At 39.2% G+C, this 14,705-nt stretch overlaps 3 protein-coding genes across 3 annotated transcripts; 1 reads left to right on the top strand and 2 right to left on the bottom strand.

Annotated features, from left to right (window-relative positions):
- Window positions 1-279: 279 nt before the first annotated feature.
- LOC137817363 (uncharacterized) lies at window positions 280-657 on the bottom strand. The gene has a single exon (XM_068620648.1). The coding sequence runs from the start codon at window positions 655-657 to the stop codon at window positions 280-282; it is 378 nt and encodes a 125-aa protein (XP_068476749.1).
- A 4,100-nt stretch (window positions 658-4,757) lies between these two features.
- LOC137817362 (uncharacterized mitochondrial protein AtMg00810-like) lies at window positions 4,758-5,204 on the top strand. Its single transcript, XM_068620647.1, has one exon. The coding sequence runs from the start codon at window positions 4,758-4,760 to the stop codon at window positions 5,202-5,204; it is 447 nt and encodes a 148-aa protein (XP_068476748.1).
- Window positions 5,205-14,018: 8,814 nt separating this feature from the next.
- Window positions 14,019-14,357, bottom strand: LOC137817361 (uncharacterized). Its single transcript, XM_068620646.1, has one exon. The coding sequence runs from the start codon at window positions 14,355-14,357 to the stop codon at window positions 14,019-14,021; it is 339 nt and encodes a 112-aa protein (XP_068476747.1).
- Between the last annotated feature and the right edge of the window lie 348 nt (window positions 14,358-14,705).

The following is a 14,705-nucleotide window of genomic DNA, read 5'->3' as shown; positions in this document are numbered from 1 at the left end:
CTCCCTCTCGAGGTGTTTAAACACCAAGACGATAGGTTCGTCCCTGGCCGAACCTTGTTGTTCGCACATGGCGCCCACGCTCGAGGGGGAGGCTTCCTAAGCGGAAGCTGCCACTCCCTCTTGAGGTGTCTAAACACCAAGGCGACAGGTTCATCCCTGCATTGTACAAAAAAATCGAGAATATGTATACTTCAATTGTGATTTTATTGGGTGACCTCGTTAAAAAACCCTTAAAAAGGGAAAAAGAGCGTCCCCTTAAATTGTGTACAATGCTAGAGTTCAACTGAAATAAAACATGAGATTGGCCGCATTCCGTGTACGAGGAATTGGGCCTCCCTCCAAAGTCTCAAGCCTGTACGCCCCGTTTCCCAGGACCTCCGTCAACCTGAATGGGTCAGTCCATTTGGGGGATAGCTTGTTCTCTAGCTGATACGAGTGAGCCTTCCGCATTACTAGGTCAGCGACCTGGAACTGTCTAGGCCTTAGCCTTGAACTGTGCTTGTGCTCCACCCTTCCCTTTAATGTTTCAGCTTTGATCCTCGCCTCCTCCCTGACCTCGTCCAGCAGATCCAAGTTCACCTTTCTTTCTTCGTTAGACTCTTCAGCCACGAAACTCTGAAAACGTGGCGAGCTCTCCTGAATCTCTATCGGGATCATTGCGCCAGACCCGTACACCAAGCTGAAGGGTGTCTCTCTGGTGGTGGACTGAGGCGTGGTGTTGTAAGCCCACACTATTCTAGGAACCTCCTCTGCCTAGGTCCCTTTAGCCTTCTCGAGTCTTCTCTTCAGACCCCTGAGTAGGACTCTGTTGGCAGACTGAACATGCCTATTTGTTTGGGGATGCTCAACCAATGCGAACACCTGCTTTATCCCCACCTCTGCGCTTGCCCAGTTGCTGTCTCACAAACTGCGTGCCATTGTCGGAAGCTAAACGCCTCAGCATGCCAAAACGGCACACTATATTCCTCCGTACGAAATGTTGGATCTTATGAGCTGTGATCTGTGCTACTGGCTCAGCCTCTATCCACTTCGTGAAATACTCTATGGCCACTACAAGGTACTTCATCTGCCTTACCGCCAAAGGAAAGGGCCCCAGGATGTCAATTCCCCAAGTGTGAAACGGCCACGGGCTGTAAATCGAGCTCAGCTCTTTGTGCCAGTCGACGTGCTGTTGACACTGTTTGCACCGCTGGGCATGCCTTGTGCAATCCTCTCTCATTGTTGGCCAGTAATTGTTGAAGATGGATGAAGCTTCTTCTCTACCTAGTCTTAGTGTGTTTGATGTAGAAAATAGCTAGTTTGCTTTGAAGATTGTAATGGGTTTAGATGATCTTGTATTTAGGCTTGTGTATGTGTAAGGTTTCCTTTTGCTGCATGACCTGTCCTAGATGCCTAGTCAAGGTTAGATCAAGCATTTGAAGTGGTAAAAAGTTTTTCAAAAAGCTTTTTAGAGTTTTCTCCAAAATCAGGAGACTGCACAAAAATAAATTTGTTTCTCTGTAAAAGAATAGGTTTATTTTTGGTTTGCTGAAAGGCTTTTTGAAAGTTGGTTAGGGCACCAACGGTACAACTTAGTCAGTTATTTCAGTTAGCTGCGTTGGCAGTTTTCCTAAAATAAATCTGTTTGTTTTAAACTGAATCTGTTGTTTTCATAACAGCTTTGCAACTGGTTTTTGAAAAGTAGTTAGAAACTGTTTTCTATATAAAGAAAAGCTTCTCTGACATGAAAGGTTGTTGAGCAATCACGATTTTGACAGAGATCAAACACTTTCTGTATGAGAAGAAGGATTGAATTGAGTTTTTAAAAGGTTTTCCAAAGTGATCTTCAAGTGTGCTTGTTCTAGGAGAACCTTGTTTTTAGTAAAGGTGTTGGTGCAGTTCTACAACAATTGAACTACTGGTTTTGAGTTCTTTCATCTTCTATTCAGGTGTTATCTTTCCTTTATTCTTGTTTGTAAAGGTGTAAGTGTTAGTCACTCTTTGATAGGGTTTCTTGGAGTGCAAGGTGTGCTGAAATAAGGTTTTTCAGCTTTGTTGGTATTGTTCTTGTAGGTTTCAAGACCTATTGTGTTGTAATTGTTTGGAATTGGTTTTTAGTGGATTTCACCTTGGAGTGAGGTGAAACTGGATGTAGCTCTTTATGAGTGAACCAGTATAAACCGTGCTTGCATAAATCTTCTCAACCCTGCACTCATTTCTGGTTTTTGTTTAATCTGTCAAGAACGAAATCTGTTCACTTGAAAATAAATCTGTTAATTCTGGGCTTAATAAAAAAATTTCTTCGTGATCTGGAAAAGTTCTTCAATCATAAACAAAGCTTTTGAACATAAGTTTGTACTGAATAGTTTTCTTCATTAAATCCTTGATAAAGATTCATTCTCTTTAAAGCCTTCTGTTGAATACTCTTGATTGCTCTTTTGGCATATTTTGTGTTCTTCAAAACTGCTAAAAGTGAACCAATTTGCTTTTGCCATATTTCACTGTCTGATCTCAATTCTGATCTGAATAGGTTTTGTTTGTGTTAAAGTGTTGTGAAGAATCAATCTGTTCATTCTAAAATCAATTTGTTATTTTTCTTCTGATAAACTAAAAAACAGTTTGTGTTTGCGAAAATTTTATAACTTCAATTCACCCCTCCCCTCTTGAACTTAGACATTAATAGACCCAACAATTGGTATCAAGAGCTAGGGCTTGTATTTTGCTCAAGTGTATGCATTATGTCTAAGTTTAAAATGCCTTTTGCTGAATGTGCGTCTATTAATAGACCTCCTATGTTTGGTGGTGTGAATTATGCTTTCCGGAAAATTAGAATGAAGATCTTCATGGAATCTATTGACATGGGTATTTGGGATGCAGTGGTCAGTGGACCTTTTATACCTATGCAGGTTGTCAAAGAAGAAACTGTGAAGAAGCCTTGGTCTGAATGGAGTGAAACTGAAAGGAAGAAGGCTCAATAGGACTCATTAGCCAAGAACATCATCACCTCTACATTGAATATGGATGAACTCTTTAGAGTGTCCCAATGCAACTCAGCTAAAGAGATGTGGGAAGTGGCACAGAAGATTAGCTCATATCCATACTAATCACTTGAATAAGTTGAACTCTAAAGATCTTGTGTTTGGATTACCAAATATAAAGTTTCAAAATAACAGATTGTGTGATGCTTGTGTAAAGGGAAAACAGATAAGAACTTCCTTTAAATCAAAAGATGTGGTTTCTACAAATAAAGCTTTGGATGTTTTGCATATGGACTTGTTTGGGCCATCTAGGACTGCTAGCTTAGCTAGAAATTACTATGCTTTGGTAATTGTTGATGACTTCTCAAGATATACATGGACTTTGTTTCTTGCTTCTAAAAATGATGCATATAAAGCTTTTAAGAATCTGGCTAAGGTTTTGCATAATGAAAATGAAAATGAAAATAGCATAAAACAGATTCGTAGTGATCACGGGGGTGAATTTCAAAATGCAAAGTTTGATAGGTTTTGGGATAAACATGGGATCATACATAGCTATTCTGCTGCTAGGACACCCCAACAAAATGGTGTAGTTGAAAGGAAGAATAGATCATTAGAGGAATTAGCTAGGACCATGTTAAATGAATCTGATTCAGACCTCTTATGTGCTTAACAGAACCTTGATCAGACCTATTCTTAAGAAAACTCCCTATGAATTGTATAAAGGTAGAAAGCCTAGCATTAGTCATCTTAGGGTCTTTGGTTACAAATGTTTTATTCTGAATAATGGTAAAGATAATCTGGGCAAATTTGATCCTAAATCTGATGAAGGAATACATATTGGATATGCTATAAATGGGCATGCTTATAGAGTGTATAACAAAAGATTGCTTGCTGTGGAAGAGTCTATACATGTTGAGTTTGATGAAACAGATTGTACTGTGCCTAAATCTGGTATGGATTAACGTGGTGTGGATGATTTAAGAACCATTCTGCAAAAGAATCAATCTAGTGATCTTGATGCAACTAATCCAAATGTTGTCAAAGAATCTATTGTGAATGCAAGATTGCCTAAAGAATGGAAGACTCCCAGGAATCTCACACTTGACAATATGAATGGGAAAATTGAGAAAGGAGTCTCAACTAGAAATTCTCTCAACAATTTCTGCAAGACAATGGCATTTGTCTCACAAGTAGAGCCTAAAAATCTGGAGGAACTGGATAGCAGCAATGCAGGAAGAACTGAACTAGTTTGAATACAATGAAGTGTGGTCCTTAGTTCCAAGAACACATGAGATGAATATCATAGGAACTAAATGGGTGTACAGGAACAAGATGGATGAACATGGGGCTATCACCAGAAATAAAGCAAGGCTAGTTGCTAAAGGCTACAACAAAGAAGAGGGAATAGATTTTGGTGAAACCTATGCACCAGTAGCACGTCTTGAAACTGTCAGATTACTCTTAGCATTTTCCAGCATACAAGGATTCAAGTTATTTCAAATAGATGTTAAGAGTGCATTCTTGAATGGTTACATTAATGAAGAGGTGGTTGTATCGCAGCCTCCAGGGTCTGAAGACTACAAAAATCCAGAACATGTGTACAAGCTTAAGAAGGCATTATATGGATTAAAACAGGCACCTAGACAATGGTATGAGAGGCTAAGTGAGTTTTTGCTTTCTCAAGGATATGACCGTGGAAATTATGATAAAACTCTGTTCATAAAGAAGAAATGAGAAGAAATTATACTTGTGCAAATCTATGTGGATGATATCATCTTTGGATCCACAAATGAGGAAATGTGTGAAGCTTTTGTAAAAGCAATGAAGAGTGAATTTGAGATGTCAATGTTAGGGGAAATGAATTTCTTCCTTGGACTACAAGTGAAACAACTCAAGGATGGAATCTTCATAAATCAAGCAAAGTACTACAAGGAGTTGCTTAAGAAGTTTGATATGGATCAATGCAAAGCAATCAACACTCCTATTTCAACAAGCTGCCAGCTGGATCAGGATTGTGCAGGAAAATCAGTGGATCAATCAAAATACATGGGTTTAATTGGTTCTTTAATATACTTAACTGCTAGCAGGCCTGACATTATGTTTGTTGTATGCTTATGTGCTAGATATCAATATGATCCTAAGGAATCACATTACAATGCAGCTAAGAGGATTCTGAAATACTTGCAAGGGACTAAAGATGTTGGACTATGGTATCCAAAACAATGTTTCCTTAAAATTGACTAATTTTTTAGATTCTGACTTTGTAGATTGCAAGGTTGATAGAAAGAGCACAAGTGGGACTTGTCACATGCTTGGGTCAAGTCTAATCTCATGGCATTGCAAGAAACAAGCATGTGTTGAACATAAGGTTGTACTAAATAGTTTTCTTCATTAAATCCTTGATAAAGATTCATTGTCTTTAAAGCCTTGTGTTGAATACTCTTGATTGCTCTTTTGGCATATTTTGTGTTCTTCAAAACTGTTAAAAGTGAACCAATTTGCTTTTGCCATATTTTACTGTCTGATCTCAATTCTGATCTGAATAGGGTTGTTTGTGTTAAAGTGTTGTGAAGAATCAATCTGTTCATTCTAAAATCAATATGTTCTTTTTCTTCTGATAAACTGAAGAACAGTTTGTGTTTGCAAAAATTTTATAACTTTAATTCACCCCTCCCCTCTTGAACTTAAACAATAATAGACCCAACAGTAATAACCTGCACAAACGACCTTTGATGCTAAGGACCGTCCTCCAACATGGCTACCACAAATCCCCTCGTGGAGTTCTGCTATTATTCGTGTACACTGGTCTCCGCTCACACACACCAAAATCGGGTGGGTGAACCCATGTATGAACAGCTCCCCATCAACGAGGTTGTATTTGGCGGAGTTCCTCTTTATCTTATTGGCTTCGGCGGGCTCCAATGGAAGCACCCCATCAGCTAAATAGCGCCTATACGGTGTCATCCATGTGTCCCCGTCTTCAACTATGCATATTTGCATCGGCTCCCCCTCCAAAATCGGGTAAGCCCTTACACTGGGCGTTCTCAGTGTCTCCTGAGCCATCGACCGATGACTCCTCGCCCCCCTCTAGCAGCACTGACCTGATGAACACCTACCATGTTATCAGAAACAAAAGTTCGCGGTGCCTTAAGGGTGATGTGATTTCACTAGCACAATTAGAATGATTCTTGACATTCTTAGGAATCATCTTGAGTTGGTTATGAGATAGGCACTTTATCATAGAATTGGATCAAGGTTCTATGAACAAGAACTCACCAAAACTAGTGCCAAAACACAAACTCATATGGAAGTTCCAATTATTGTCAATTTGAACCAATTAAAGTTGAAGAAAAGGAAAATGCACCGAACATCATACTTAAGAATTGAAATGAACCGAACATATGAGCTAGAAAAACAAAGGAACAAGATGAATGGACTGAAACATCAAAGGACAGAACCAAAAGCAGCAAAACAGCAAGAACACCGAACAGAAATTTCAAAGAAGCAAACTAAGACATGAACAATTAAAGAGGAAGAAGGAAGGAGAAGAGAAAGCTCATGGAGATGGATGTATGGTTGGATGATCACGCCGCTAGGAGGATGGAGACTCCAAGATAAGTGTGCAAGCCGCCACTTGAGGTAACCATGGAATCATCAAGATAAGACTAGTGAAGAAGGCACAAAGCTCTCCAATGCTCTCTCAAAAATTGAGTATAGTTTCTCTAATCAAAATTCAAATCTGAAATGTACAAGGGCAACACCTTTATTTATAGCCTAGAGGTGCTGAAATGCAAGCTAAGAGAATTCAAAAATTCCCTCCTAAAATCAAATGCAACCGGCACCTAAAACAAGTAATGAGGAAGGTGTGATCTCTTCTCTCACTTTGGCACCTCCTTATTTACTCCTACACCTATCTACTAACGCACCCCCTTCCTAAGACTCCTAACTAAAGACTAAAAGATGCTTTAACAATAGAGGTTTCTAATGTTTCCCTCTAAGCACCTTCAACCAAAGAAATTACAAAAAGAGAAAATAAACGTTCCCTAGCTCCTAAAGCTTTGAACATGCTTCTTGTAAGCCTTTGAGGTGGGCTTTGACCTCCATGGGTGTCCTCCACTTGAGCCTCAACCTCTTCTTGCTCTTGATGATTGGCCTCCATGTCCACTTGAGCTTGATCTCCATCATACTCCCCGAGTTGGAGAGAATTCGACCACGAATTCTGGAGACCTACAGGAAAAGGAGTTAGATCGCTGACATTAAAAGTATGACTACCTAAGAATGTATCAGGCATATCTAACTCATAAGCATTGTCATTAATCCCCTTGAGGATTTGGAAAGGTCCATCCCGTTGAGGCATTAGTTTGGACTTCCTTTGAGTAGGAAAACGATCCTTCCTCAAGTGAAGCCAAACCCAATCTCCCTCATCAAACAACAATGCTTTTCTCCTTTTATTGGCAAGTTCAGCATACTTGCCAACCTTCTTCTCAATTCTCTTCTTGATGTCTTTATGCAAAGTTTTCACAAAAGAAGCTTTTTCATCCCCATCTTTGCACAAGACATCTCCAAGAAGGGGAATAGGAAGAAGATCAAGAGGTGTTAAGGGGTTAAACCCATAGACAACCTCAAAAGGAGAATGTGAGGTGGTAGAATTTACTACACGATTAGATGCAAACTCAACATGGGGTAGTAAATTCTCCCACACTCTAGGATTCCCCGAAATAAAACATCTCAATAGTTGTCCCAAAGTTCTATTTACCACCTCGGTTTGACCATCAGTTTGTGGGTGGCAAGTGGTAGAAAATAAAAGCTTAGTCCCAAGCTTGCCCCACAAGGTCTTCCAAAAGTGACTCAAGAACTTGGGATCTCTATCGGACACTATAGATTTAGGGATCCCATGCAAGCGAACCACTTCTTGGAAGAAGAGGTTTGCAATGTGACATGCATCATCCACTTTGTGGCAAGGAATAAAGTGAGCCATCTTTGAAAAATGATCCACTACCACAAAAATGGAGTCCTTTCCCTTTGATGTCTTGGGTAATCATAAGATGAAATCCACAGATATATCTACCCAAGGCATTGAAGGGATAGGAAGAGGAGTATATAAACCATGGGGATGCATTTTAGACTTAGCTTTGCGGCAAGCTATGCATTTATCACACAAACTATGAACATGTTTATGCATATGAGGCCAAAAGAAATGTTCATGCAACACATCCAAAGTTTTAGCAACCCCAAAGTGACCCATTAAACCCCCCTCATGAGCTTCTCTAACAAGAGATAATCTAATAGAGCATTGAGGAACACAAAGACGTTTTCCTTTAAAAAGAAAGCCATTTTGTATAAAAAAAATCTTTGTGTCCTCCTTTAAGACACTCTTGATAGATGAGAGAAAAATCAAGGTCATCATGATCAAGTTCCTTAATGTGATCAAAACCAATATATTGAGAGCTTAAAAGATTTAGCAAAGTGTATCTTCTAAAAAGTGCATCCGCCACAATGTTCACTTTGCCTTGCTTGTGTTTGATCACATAAGGAAATTGCTCAATGAATTACACCCACTTAGCATGCCTCTTGTTAAGTTTGTTTTGGCTTTTCAAATACTTAAGAGATTCATGATCACTATGTATTACAAACTCTTTGGAAAAAAGATAGTGTTGCCAAGTAAACAAAGCCCTAACAAGTGCATATAATTCTTTATCATAAGTGGAATAATTGAGATGACTTCCCTTCAATTTTTCACTAAAATAGGCTATGGGGTGGCCCTCTTGAAGGAGAACAGCCCCAATACTAAGATAGTGTTGCCAAGTAAACAAAGCCCTAACAAGTGCATATAATTCTTTATCATAAGTGGAATAATTGAGATGACTTCCCTTCAATTTTTCACTAAAATAGGCTATGGGGTGGCCCTCTTGAAGGAGAACAGCCCCAATACCTATGCTTGAAGCATCACACTCAATCTCAAATGTCTTAGTGAAATTAGGAAGGGCCAAGATGGGAGCATTAGTCAATTTTTCTTTCAAAGTTTCAAAAGCTTTTTGTTGTGCTTCTCCCCATTGAAAGACCACATCCTTTTGCACTATCTCATTGAGTGGTGCGGCAATGGTACCAAAGTTTGGGACAAATCTTCTATAGAAAGAAGCAAGTCCATGAAAACTTCGGACCTCATTCAAAGTTTCGGTGTAGGCCAATTTTGAATGGCCATCACCTTTGTTTTGTCCACATGGACCCCTTTGCAACTTACAACAAACCCTAGGAATTCTATATGATCAAGAGCAAACATATATTTAGCAAGATTAGCATACAAATGTTCCTTCCTAAGGGTTTCTAAAACTTGCCTAACATGCAACCTATGGTCATCCAAAGATAAGCTATAAATGAGAATGTCATCAAAGTAAACAACAACAAACTTACCAATGAATGGTCTAAGAACATGATGCATGAGGCGCATGAAGGTACTTGGTGCATTAGTTAGGCCAAAGGGCATAACTAACCACTCATATAAACCAAAGTTGGTCTTAAAAGTCGTCTTCCATTCATCACCCGGTTTGATACGGATTTGATTGTAGCCACTTTTAAGATCAATCTTTGAAAAGATTTTTCAACCATGTAATTCATGCAACAAATCATTTAGTCTAGGGATGGGATGCCTATACTTAATGTTAATGTTATTGATGGCCCTACAATCCGAACACATTCGCCATGTGCCATCCTTTTTTGGCACTAAGATGATAGGCATAGCACAAGGACTCATGCTATCTTGAACCCATCCTTTCTCAATCAAAGCCTCAACTTGTTGGCGAATTTCCTTGGTTTCACTTGGATTGGTCCTATATGCTGGACGGTTTGGTAAAGAAGAGCCCGGTATCAAATCAATTTGGTGCTCAATCCCTCTCAAAGGTGGAAGTCCATTTGGAGGATCTTGAAACACATCTTGAAACTCTTCTACCAAATTTTCCAAGCAATGAGGACTATCAACAAGTGATTCTACTCTAAGAGTTCTAGGGATGGCTAAGAAAAGAGGATGATGAGCCACTATTTCCCTTTCAATTTCATGCCTAGACACAAGGAGTGTAGGCTTAGAACTCTTATCTTTTTTATCTTTTTCACTCTTCCTCTTTTTCTTCATTATAACTTGGTCCTCATGGACTTTTCCAGGAGAGAGAGATTTTAAAGTAGCCTTGTGACCATGGAATTCAAAAGAAAGTTTGTTGGTAAAGCCATCATGTAAAACTTTTCTATCAAATTGCCAAGGCCTTCCCAAAAGAACATGAGTGGCTTCCTTGGGCACAACATCACATAATACCTCATCTTTGTATTTTCCAATTGAGAAATGGACGAGGACTTGTTTATTTACAACTATTTCTCCTACTTCACTAAGCCATTGTAATTTGTAGGGCTTTGTATGAGAGATAGTAGGCAATCCAAGCTTATCTACTACTCTTGTACTAGCCACATTTGCACAACTACCCTCATCCACTATCAAAGAGCAAATGTTGTTTGAAATAAGACATCTTGTATGGAAAATATTTTCCCTTTGACTTTCATCAAAAGGTTGTGAAACTTGTCCAATAAGTCTTCTCACAACTAACAAATCCCCTTCAAGTGGACATTCACTCTCTTCCTCACTAGATGCACTAGAATGCAATGAATGCTTAGGAGAATCCGAATCATGCTCACTCACTACAATGCCTTCATGCATGTACATACTTCGTTTAGAAGGGCAATTAGCAGTTATATGACCATAACCCATACATTTAAAACATTTAGTATTAGACGTTCTAGTGGGTGATTTAGGCCTAGAAGTAGATGGCTTAGTTTCCTTGGGTTTGAAAGAAGAATCTTTGGAAGGAAATTTAGAAAAAGACTTTTTGTTTCTCCAAGACTTGTTGTAATAACCATCATTGGGAGCATTTTTGAAAGAATTTTTCTTAGCAAGTTGGGCTTCCACCTTCATTGCAAGATGAACTAAAGAACCCAATGATGAATACTCTTGTAACTCAACAATGTCTTGAATATCCTTCCTAAGACCACTCACAAACCTAGCAATCATAGCTTCCTCACTTTCTTCTAATTCAGTTTTAAGCACAAGCGTCTCTAGCTCCTTATAATATTCATCCACATTTAGCGTACCTTGTTGAAACCGTTGGAGTCTCAACATGAGGTCTTTCCTAAAATATGGGGGCACAAATCTAGCGCGCATGTGATCCTTTAAAGAGTTCCAAGAGTCCACGGGAGGACCCTTGTGATAGATAATGTCCTTTACAACACCATGCCACCATTTCATGGCATAATCACTAAACTCTAGGGTGGCTAGCTTAAGCTTATGCTCATCTTGGATCTCATGGATCTCAAATATTTGTTCACACATAGCCTCCCAATCTAAATATACATTAGGATCACTAGAGCCATTAAAACAAGGAAGCTTGACCGAAGGTAGCCTAGACTTTGCATCTTGGTAGAAGCCAATGCCGTAGTGATGTCTCTCCCCTTGGTTATGATGTCTATGTCCATGGAATTAGGGTGGAGTTCTCCTTCTCCTATGCTCTTATTTACGGCCAAAATCATTTGAAGAAGCTCTTGTTGAAGGTCTATGTGAATGATGCTCGTCATGGATAGAAGGAGATGGCCTAGCTTGTTGCACCTCTATCTTTTGCAATTTCTCTTCCAAGCGTCTAATGGTTCGTTGTGCTTCATGTAATTCACCAAGAATTGAAGCTTTGGAAGGAGAATGCTGCTTGTAGGATGCATCACTTGAAAAGCCATCCATTTGTAATTAAAAACAGCAAACACACACAACAGTAAACAAGTCAAGAAACAAAATTAGCAAAAACAGTGAGATTGGCAATGAAATTGCCGAAGTGAATTTGGGCAGAAAATAGGTCACTCTCAAAGAAATAATGTCCTTGCACCAATCTGATCTTGAGGTCTTGGAATCCTCAAATGAAAGATGTCAAAGCAAGCACACCAATCTCAAAGCCAACCACAACAAAACCAATGAAGCAATAAAGACAAACAAGAAAAAGTATAAGCAAAGAAAGGCTAGAACAAAAGGAATACTAGATGTTTGACAAACTCAAATATTAATGACAAAAGACAAGCAAGAAAATTAAAGAACTCAATGAGAAAGTAGGCACACAAAAGAATACTTAAAGAAAAGCACTAGAGTAGATGAAGAAAACAAAAATTTTGCTACTGGAAAATATTTTTTAATGCAAACTGTGCTTGATGTTCACTGATTTAACTGGAATGATATAGAGCGAACTGGATTATGAAATTTAAACCACAGAAACTTCAATACGTTAACTCAATAATGGCACTAGAATCACTTAAAAACAGTAAGCCAATTAATTGAGATAAATTTTTCAAAATCGCTGCCAGATTACCGTATTTTTTTCGGCAGAATTGTACACTTTTTGTATTTTATTTATCATTTTTTGTGTACTTTGAATTTTTTGAGTACTTCTTTTTTCTATGCTTTTATAACACTTTGAATAACACAAATCCAGAATTTCAGAATTTTCCAGTGAGTAAATCAATTGCAATAAGGAAAAACAGTAAGCACGTTTTCAGAAAACAGAGGAATCCTAATAGGAATGAAAAACAGAATTATGAACTAGCAAAGACATAATGGAAAATGATGTATAGGAACTTGTACAGGTCTAAAATACAAGTATGAACTCAATCTAAAACAGAAAATGCACAAAGGATCAAGTATCAAACTCATAAAATTATATGACACTAAAGCAAGAAACAACAAAAATCAATAAAAGTACTACAAGAAGTGATGACAATTATGGAAAAACAAGACTAAGACAAAACTTGTATGGATTCAAAAAGGAAAATACTCAAACATATGATAGGCAAAAGAATTAAAACAGCAAGCAAAGTAAATAAGCCTAGAAAAAAGAATCATAAATTGCAAGAAACTAAAAGAGCTCTCGAAATTAAAGTGCTACACAACACAAAAATTAAACAAGAACACACCTAAACTCTTGATACCACATGATGTGATTCCACTAGCACAATTAGAATGATTCTTGACATTCTTAGGAATCATCTTGAGTTGGTTATGAGATAGGCACTTTATCATAGAATTGGATCAAGGTTCTATGAACAAGAACTCACCAAAACTAGTGCCAAAACACAAACTCATATGGAAGTTCCAATTATTGTCAAATTGAACCGATTAAAGTTGAAGAAAAGCCAAATGCACCGAACATCATACTTAAGAATTGAAATGAACCGAACATATGAGCTATAAAAACAAAGGAACAAGATGAATGGACAGAAACATCAAAGGACCGAACCAAAAACAACAAAATAGCAAGAACACCGAACAGAAATTTCAAAGAAGCAAACTAAGACATGAACAATTAAAGAGGAAGAAGGAAGGAGAAGAGAAAGCTCATGGAGATGGATGTATGGCTGGATGATCATGCCACTAGGAGGATGGAGACTCCAAGATAAGTGTGCAAGCCGCCACTTGAGGTAACCATGGAACCATCAAGATAAGACTATTGGAGAAGGCACAAAGCTCTCCAATGCTCTCTCAAAAATTGAGTATAGTTTCTCTAATCAAAATTCAAATCTGAAATGTACAAGGGCAACACCTTTATTTATAGCCTAGAGGTGCTGAAATGCAAGCTAAGAGAATTCAAAAATTCCCTCCTAAAATCAAATGCAACCGGCGCCTAAAACAAGTCATGAGGAAGGTGTGATCTCTTCTCTCACTTTGGCACCTCCTTATTTACTCCTACACCTATCTACTAACGCACCCCCCTTCCTAAGACTCCTAACTAAAGACTAAAAGATGCTTTAACAATAGAGGTTTCTAATGTTTCCCTCTAAGCACCTTCAACCAAAGAAATTACAAAAAGAGAAAATAAACGTTCCCTAGCTCCTAAAGCTTTTAACATGCTTCTTGTAAGCCTTTGAGGTGGGCTTTGACCTCCATGGATGTCCTCCACTTGAGCCTCAACCTCTTCTTGCTCTTGATGATTGGCCTCCATGTCCACTTGAGCTTGATCTCCATCAAAGGGTTTCCTGTATGACCGTCCTCTACCTTCCCCCCTCGCCCGAACTGGCAAGCTTGGCTAGCAAGTCAGCTCGAGCATTCTGCTCCCTCGGGATGTGCACCAGCTCAAACACTACAAATGAGTCCTTTAGAATCTGGACATACCCCAAGTACGTGGCCATCTGCAGGTCTTTGGCCTGATACTCCCCGGTCACCTGACTTGTGACCAAAAGGGAATCGCTCTTTGCCAACAAGCTCCGCGCTCCAATCTCTTTAGCTAAGAGCATCCCAGCTATGAGGGCTTCATACTCTGCCTGGTTATTGTTGGCCTTGAAAGCAAACCTTAGGGCCTGCTCAATCAACAACCCGTTTGATCCTTCCATGATCACGCCAGCTCCACTCCCTTGCTGATTGGAGGATCCATCCACCGAGAGCACTCATTTGAAGCTAGCTTCCTCCACCTGTTGTACGTCCAACGAGGAGAGCTCCACCACAAAGTCCGCAAATACTTGGCCTTTGATGGGGCCTCGGGGCTCATATTGGACATCGAACTCCGAAAGCTCCACCGGCGAAGTACTCCGAAATACTTCCTGCCACGTCCGGCTTCTGCAACACCTTTCGGATAGGTAAGTTCGTCATCACCACGACCAGGGCTGCCTTCTCTAGGGCTTGATACCTCACCTCTGGCCCTTGTAATACTTTGCTTACAAAGTATATCGGATTTTGTACCC

The sequence above is a fragment of the Phaseolus vulgaris genome, unplaced genomic scaffold, assembly GCF_000499845.2.
Source record: "Phaseolus vulgaris cultivar G19833 unplaced genomic scaffold, P. vulgaris v2.0 scaffold_34, whole genome shotgun sequence".
In the NCBI taxonomy this organism is placed as follows: domain Eukaryota; kingdom Viridiplantae; phylum Streptophyta; class Magnoliopsida; order Fabales; family Fabaceae; genus Phaseolus; species Phaseolus vulgaris.
Note: the sequence above shows the minus strand (reverse complement) of the source record. Positions and strands in the feature narration are given on the sequence as shown.

Excerpts from the sequence above, each read along its gene's own strand:
- LOC137817363 (XM_068620648.1), bottom strand. The coding sequence starts at position 657 with ATGATCCCGATAGAGATTCAGGAGAGCTCGCCACGTTTTCAGAGTTTC.
- LOC137817362 (XM_068620647.1), top strand. The coding sequence starts at position 4,758 with ATGTGTGAAGCTTTTGTAAAAGCAATGAAGAGTGAATTTGAGATGTCA.
- LOC137817361 (XM_068620646.1), bottom strand. The coding sequence starts at position 14,357 with ATGGAAGGATCAAACGGGTTGTTGATTGAGCAGGCCCTAAGGTTTGCT.